Consider the following 8,615-nt stretch of genomic DNA (forward strand, 5'->3'; position numbering starts at 1 on the left):
AATTAGCGATAATCAGAACTATAATTGTTTCAATGAAAAAGGAAGTGAGTAAGAAATGAAATGAAATGGGGTTTAACGTCCTATTTGGCCAATGAAGACGGACATACACCGTGCAGTGTGATATGAGGGAAATTCGCCCTGGCAGCGGCTCGATGACCTACTCTTATCCGTATATATAACAGGTGCACAGCGTAAAACATTTGCATTTTCCGGCTTGACCCCCCCTCCCTGGCGAGGGACAACGTATAGTCGTCCGGATCGGACCAAAAGCCGAGGCCCCTTGTACATAAGAATATGATGTAGCCCTGCTGTCCGGGCATAATTTCACTCATTAGGGCTGTCGGAGCAGAACAGCTAAACCCTATTTCATTTCATTCTTCATTTGATTGACCCTAAATGGTCTTCCGTAGGCAACATATGTTTCATTTGTTCCCTTTAGGACTGGTGTTTATTCAACTGATATATTATACTGAAAGACGGGAAATTATCCGAATCAAAATGAACACGCGTTTTCGATTTTTATTTTGTACGATTATTGTTGCTAGTTTACTAAGTTTATTTATAATGGGAATATATGTGAATAACATGCGTTTTATACCATTTAAGAAGAACACACGATCATCGACGGGGAACGGTAAAGACTCCACAGAAAAATCTGGGTTTCAGCCAGTGGGTGATGTAAATGAGTCATACGTCTATTCTGCGTTTTACGACAACAGAGACGCACCTGTTATACGGATTATAGCCATATTGCGCGGTGATTTACCGCAGGATGTTTTCAAGTGTGTGTCTCATACAGTAGCCGAACAGTATGTTCTCTACCCAACTGTATTAGAATATATACCTGAACCCAAAATATGGGGATATAAGTAAGTATTTATTATTAAAGATGTATTATTTATCTGTATAGCGATTCGGGAACAGACATATTAAACCCCTCACCCTGTCAGGTTTAGATACATGTATTTTCAATTTATAAATGCTTCATTTGCCCAGATTTTAAACTCTGGTTTACGACCAAGAAATGTGATAAAGTCAATGGAAAGACGATTGCCAGTCTAGTCCGAATAGTTAACTCTGTTATCTCCTCTTGACTTCGACATAACGAGGTTTAATTGTACTTATTGGTCCGTCTTTTTCAGGTACCGTTCCGGCATAATCATCTGCAAGCTGGCGAATTCTTCAAAAAACCCAGAAATAATCTCAGTTGTGTCTAGCTCCACACTAGAGACAGAATCATCGGGGAACCCTTTAAATTATCTCCATATTCAAAAACACACTATCCCGCAACGTAATTTCACTCGATGCATCCCACCTTTTTATGACATTCACGACAAAATGGCGATAATTCAAATGATCGAAACTGATCGAATGTTTGGTATGGAAATGTTTATTATGTATGATTTTCGTGAATCCACAGTGGACGATGTGTTGAGATTTTATCAACGAAATTGTGTAGTGAAGATACAACAATGGAATTTACCCATTAAAACATCTGACATTTACTATTATGGACAACTGGCGCATATGCACGACTGTCTGTACAGAAACATGCACCAATCAAAATACGTTTTATTCGCTGACATAGACGAAGTAGTTGTCTCCCCTGTTTTTAAAACATGGCATGGCCTCACTGATAAATATTTTCAAAATAAAAACTGTGCCGCGGCATCTTTTACTTCGGCATTTTTTCCTACATTTTTTAACTCAACCGCTAAAAATTTTACCGGTAGAAGTGACGCAATGAAGTACAACATGACGTATTTGTTGAAAACTACGCATACCAGAGTTACTCCAAATCGCTCAAAGGTCTTGGTAAAGCCGGAATTTGTGTGTTTTATGGACGTACATAAGGTTGCCAAATTCTACAGTAAGGCCTACCATAAGTGTCCAGTTTCCACAAAAGAGGCCTTGTTACATCACTACCGATCAACGCACTCTCTTGACATGCGCACTCCCTACGGAGAAGAAACCACAATGCATACCCTAAGTGAACGACTGGTTCCGAACATTATTAAAACATTTACTAATTTATAGATAAATAAAACGCGAAGAAAACTTTTCAAGTTTGTGGAGATTTATTGTTGAAAAATGTACATGACTGTTTAGTTCTAGTCCTAAATTTCTTTTAACAGTAGTAACTGCAGGAGGACTACACTAAACGCAAAACACACCCGAAAATAAAAGCGAAACTACACGAACAAAGAAATAAACAACAATAATATCAAATCAAGGGAGCCAGATGTAAGCGTCCACTACGCAGTGTTGTAGTGATACAGACTTCGCTCAAATGGAAAGACATGATCTACAAAAAGTATAGTACTGGCCCGATGAATGTTAGGGGAGCAGGCCGGAAATGCTCGATAGAATTCCCGTTTACAGACGGCCACGCCGGTTGCTGGGATTTTACCGTGTAGGGGCCTTTTGCAATTTTGACAGCCTGATATTCCATCTCGTGAATACAGCAACTTCGAAGCGGTTTAATACACGGTGGAACATATTAACCGAACATTCATGAAAACATTGATCCGATCAATTTGTTCGCCGTCTGCGAATTAAAAAAAACACGAACAAAAACGTTCCGAAAAGATGTTCGTAAAATCGAACGTGTTAGATATTTGGAATTCTGTTCGTCGTCTGTGTTGAAGCCGAACGTTTGCGAAACAGATTTTCCCACTTTACACACATCACCAATCAGCGATCACATGATATTCAAATGTTATGTATTATGCCATTTTGAAATCACGTGATTTTATATTGCGGTAAGAATGACGTGTGTTAATATACATGTATATAAGTCACTGGGCGTTAGATATTGTTCGAGTTAAAACATTGGTTCGTCTGCGTTACCATGTTCGTCGTCTGCGGTGATTTTAGTTGGCTGACTGGAATTCCAATCAACCAATCAATCGTTTTCTTTCGACCGGAGAATGTAGAGAAAATTAACGGCCACGAACGCCCTTTCCTTCTATTCCAGCCCGTGGATACAGCTACATCAATGTGGTCAAATATAGCCTAACTTAGGTGGCTGACCTGAATTTTTTAAACAACCAGTCAATCGTTTAGTCCACAGATGCACTGGAGAGTGAGGGAAAATTAAACTGCTGCAAATACGTTTTTCTGCTATTCTAGCACGTGAGTTAAAGATGTCCAATGGTTTTTACAAATTATATTCCATTATATGACGATCCGAAAACCCATAACCCAATCAGACTGTTGCAGCAGCATTCACAAATAATAATCGGTGCCCGAAAATGTCGCACAAAGAAGAGAGGTCCCATTCTCCACAAAAGTCTCGCTATCCAGTCTCGCTGGCCTAGGGGGTCAACCTAGCTGAAAAGTGTACCAATTTTCTCCTATATGGTATCAATGCATGTATATCTGGTATCATCAGAATGTAAGTTTGCCGGGTTTCTGGTGGTGGGTGTGGTATTCCACGCCCAAAATACCATGCCTCCAACTAGGCTAGATTAGCTCAAAAGTGTACCACATGAAAATCGTACAGCAGTGTACCGTACATCTTCAGGTATTACAAAAACACTCTGACAGACATTTCTGGTGGTGAAGTATCCCTGACAAGAGTTATCTTATTTCCAGACCATTTCTAGGCTAGATTAGCTGAAGTTTGTACCACCTAAAACAGCTTTGTTGTTGTTCAGTACCACCACCGGCTAATCTAGCCTAGTTGGGGGGGGGGGGGCATGGCATTTTGGGCGTTGAATACCACACCCACCACCAGATGATAAATGTTGTCTGCTATTTGAGAACGAAGGGCGGCCATTTTGTCTGTCAGTTTTGGGCCGATTTTCACGAAATTCGAACTCAGTCGTCCTTAGTGTGTAACGGTGATATAATAATAGGTTTTTTTAAATTGGATAAAAATTATGACCTCTATAGGGTCCACAAGCTAAAAACGCGATTGTTCGTACAATAAGGGGCCATAATTCAGGAAGTTGCGTTCCGATATGCGCGAATATCGAAATGAACCGAGATCTATGGGTTATAAGCATACATTTCAAGTTAAAACCAACTCGGATAAAAATTGTGACCTTCGTACAATCAGGGGCCATAACCCATGAAGTTACAGTCCGATACATGCCAATATCGAAAGGAATCGAGATCTTAGGGTGATAAACCTATATTTCAAGTTTCGTTGAAATCAGATAAAAATTGTGACCTGTAGACTGTTCACAAACAATTGTGGACGGACGAACGGACGGACAGGGGCGACGACAATATACGTCCACATGAAAATGTGGGCGTATAAAAACTACATAATGTAAAGGCAATTTGCTAAAAATTTCATTCAAATTGATCCACTATGAACCGAGAATTAAGCGATTGAAATTTCCGCCTAGCCTCGATCATCATTACTAAAGTCAGTACGATAAACAGCATAGTCTCGATTATCCATTTAATCGTTAAATCGTGAAGGAAAGTTCTGCAGTAAATCGGCTCATAATCCACTAAAGATCGCAGGCTAGGGATGCCATCGAGACTTCATTATGATCTGGATAGGTTAATTAATGTCTAATTAATAATTTAGATAACATTCCAGGCCTAAAGAAAGACCTGCAATAGACAGATTTAGCTCTTGCATAATGGATGTTTAATAATAATAATATCAACGTACGGAAGACCAAATGAGAACAAATTAAATATATTTCGCAATTGCGAATTTTAACCAAAATTATCTCGTAATTACGAATTTTAGTAACTCTATCTCATAATTACGAATTATAATTAAAATTATCTCATGATTACGAATTTTAATAAAACTATCTCGTAGTTCGTAGTAAATATCTGAAAGCATTACGTTCCTCGAAACAGGTGGTGTCCTTATTTGGGAAGTGTATTGCGTAACATGTGTCTCTGATAGGGTTTGGGCGGCGGCCTGGGTTACGAATTTTGTGAGAGGGGGTGTTATCTATTAAAGTCACAGGTTCAAGAATGAGGTGCAGGACATAGGACCTGACTAGGGACCCCAGACCGAGGTCACGTTCTTTCGTTCCTGGAGTTTTACGTCCACTTCCACTAAGGGTGATATCGTAGACACGTGTACACATTGGCGTGCACTGTAAATAACCTTTGAAAGATGGAATTCGATATAAGAGTAGCCGTAGCGCCGCTTCCTGTAACAATATCCCTCATAGCACACAAGACCAGTCGGAGTAGAACAGTAGGATGTTGAAGCCTATTTCATTTCATTTTTCATTTAATTGATCATAATGGTCTTCCGTACGCAATACATGTATATGTTTCGTTTGATCTGTTTAGGACTGATGTTTATTCGACAGATTTAAAATACAGATGTGGCGCCATCCTTTGATGGCAATGTGCCAAGCGTATATTATTTATACTAGTTGAAATGCACGTGCTGGACAGTGTCTGTATTTTAAGTTGTTTAACGGTCTCGTGCAAGACATTGCGTAATATATAGATATTGCCCTCGTGCTATCGCACTCGTACAATATCAATATATTACTTAAAGGAGCTAAATCGCTAATATTTTGGACCTAAAAATTGAAAATGGGTCGTAACGCATATAATAATGTAATAGGAATATATTTACATTCAATCGATTACATTTTTACTCTAATTTCAAATCAGTTACGTTCGGCGAAATATGTCTGAAGTCTCAATCAAATGAAAATTTCTAGGGTCTGGTTATTCTAGTCTACATAGTATTTATTGCGCATGCTCTCCCGATATGTCTAGCCTCGTTCTTCGAGTCCCTTGTTAGAATGGGCCTGAAACGCATTATGGTACACGATTCGTATACCAATGGTATTCTTTATTTTGTCTTAAATATTGGATATCAGAAGCCCATCTTTTCTCGGTAAGATCACACCATCAATGTTGATTTAAATTGACAAATAATTCGTGTTTTCAATGTCAAAGATTTTGGATGATATTGAGTTAGAGACTTAGCTACTTTAATGTCTCACACTCGACCATTAAACTACACATATTAATCCGTTATACTGTAATGGTGATATAATCGTACATTTATTCATTAACCTGTAATTCTTCCTTTATTCATTTAATAATACCTGAAACCATTAACCTTGTATGACTACATGATTAGTAAACGGCGGTCGATAGCCGACCCATTAATTGTATAGTAAGCTTAATCCTTATTATTTCTATTATTTGTAATTACATGTATTGTCTTTTATATTGTATTGTTACCTGCATTTGTACTGTGTAAATGTAGTAATTTAATCCGTGGACAATAGCCTCTTTAAATACCGAATTGTACATTTCATTCAACATTTTAGGTGTTATCCCATGTCCAGGACAGTCACTCTGCCTAATGTTTGCCGGTATTAAACAGTTTAAAGGATACATCCAGTCTATATTTATTATAGAAGATTCTCACTTCTACAAATTACAGATACTGAAAGACGGTGAAATTAACTGAATCAAAATGAAAACGTTTTTTCGATTTGTATTTTGTACGATTATTGTTGCTAGTGTACTAAGTTTATTTATAATAGGAATATCTGTGAATAACTCTATACGTTTTATACGATCATTGACAGGGGACGAAAAAAACTACACAGTAAAATCTGGGTTTCAGCCAGTGGGTGATGTACACGAGTCGTACGTCTATTCTGCGTTTTACGACAACAGAGACGCACCTGTTATACGGATTGTAGCCATACTGCGTGACCATTTAACGCCGGATGTTTTCAAGTGTGTGTCTCATACAGTAGCCGAACAACATGTTTTCTATCCAGCTGTATTAGAATATATACCTGAACCCAGATGGGGATATAAGTAAGTATTTAATATTAAAAATGTATTATTTTACCTGTATAGGGATTCGGGAAAAGACATATTAAACCCCTCACCCTGTCAGATATAGATACATTTACAATTTATAAATAAACAATGTAGAAGGGAAATATAATTAGAGTGAGTGTGTGCTTCATTTGTCCCCAAATTTTGAACTCTGGTATACGACCAAGAACTGTGATGAAGTCAGTGGGGAGAACATAATTTTATTGCCAGTCTAGTCCGAATGAGTAACCCGGTTACCTGCCCTTTATTTCGACATGATGAGATTTAATTGTACTTACTGACCCGTCTTATTCAGGTACCGTTCCGGCATAATCACGTGCAAGCTGTCGAATTCACCACAAAAATCAGAAATTATCTCAGTTGTGTCCAGCTCCACACTAGAGACAGAACCAATGAAGAACCTTTCAAATTACCTCCATGTACAAAAACACACCATCCTGCAACGTAATTTCACTCGATGCGTCCCGTCTTTTTATGACTTTCATGACAAAATGGCGCTCATTCAAATGATGGAAACTGATCGGATGTTTGGTATGGAAATGTTTATTATGTATGATTTTCGTGAATCCACAGTCAACGATGTGTTGAGATTTTATCAACGAAATGGTGTAGTGAAGTTACAACAATGGAATTTACCCATTAACACGTCTGACATTCACTATTATGGACAACTGGCGCATGTGCATGACTGTCTGTACAGAAACATGCACCAATCAAAATACGTTTTATTTGCTGACGTAGACGAAGTAGTTGTCTCCCCTGTTTTTAAAACATGGCATGGCATCACTGACAAATATTTTCAAAATAAAAACTGTGCCGCGGCGTCTTTTACTTCTGCATTTTTTCCAACTTTTTTTAACTCAACCACTAAAAATTTCACCGGTAGAAATGACGCAATGAAGTACAGCATGACGTATTTTTTAAAAACTACGCATGCAAAAGTTCTTCCAAAACAGGGAGCTCGCTCAAAAGTCTTGGTTAAGCCGGAATTTGTGTCTTTTATGGAGATACATAAGGCTGCCAAGTTCTACAATAAGGCCTACCATGAGTGTTTAGTTTCCACAAACGAGGCCTTGTTGCATCACTACCGAACAAAATACTCCATTGACATGCGCACTCCCTACGCAGAAGACAACACAATGCATACCCTAAGTGAACGACTGGTTCCGAAAATTATTGAAACATTTTCTAATTTATAAATAATATATAAAACTTTAATGAAACCTCTAATTTTGTGAGAGATTTATTGTAGAAAAATTTACAGGTGTGCCTAGTCCTAAAGTAATTGGTAACATAATTTATAGTAATAACTGCAGAAGGACCACACTATACACACAACACACCAAACAAGACAAACCTGCGGACAGGACAAACTACCCAAACAGCAATAATATCAAATGTGAATGGATGCGGGGGATAGACGTAGTGATATAGACGTCTCAAAATGGAGAGACATGTGATCCACAAGAAAGCATAGGCGTACGGCCCGATGAATGTTAGGAGGGCAGGCCTGTAATGCTGTAAAAAAATTCCCGTATACAGACAGCCGCGCCGTTTGCGCGGATTTTATAGTGTGGGGGCCTGCCAATAAATTTTGACAGCCAGATAAAAGCGTGTTCCTGATATTCTATCCTGTGAATACAGCAACTTCGAAATGGTCTAATACAGCCCAAGTTGGCTGACTCGAATTCCAATCAATCAATCAATCGTTTACAGTCGACGGACTATAATTTTGAAAATTATTCCAGCCAGTGGATAAAGGAACTTCAACGTGGTTCAACATAGCCTAACTTAGGTGGCTGACCTGA

General features: G+C 38.5%; 1 protein-coding gene across 1 annotated transcript; it reads left to right on the plus strand.

Annotated features, from left to right (window-relative positions):
• Positions 1–456: 456 nt before the first annotated feature.
• On the plus strand, positions 457–7,964 carry LOC126830203 (beta-1,4-galactosyltransferase galt-1; the record flags this gene model as incomplete). Its single annotated transcript, XM_050560541.2, has 4 exons — positions 457–869; positions 1,143–3,397; positions 6,282–6,783; positions 7,103–7,964. Coding segments are annotated over exons 3-4 (1,215 nt in total), but the record flags the coding sequence as incomplete, so codon positions are not given.
• Positions 7,965–8,615: the final 651 nt, after the last annotated feature.

This window comes from Patella vulgata, chromosome 8 (assembly GCF_932274485.2).
Source record: "Patella vulgata chromosome 8, xgPatVulg1.2, whole genome shotgun sequence".
In the NCBI taxonomy this organism is placed as follows: Eukaryota; Metazoa; Mollusca; class Gastropoda; family Patellidae; genus Patella; species Patella vulgata.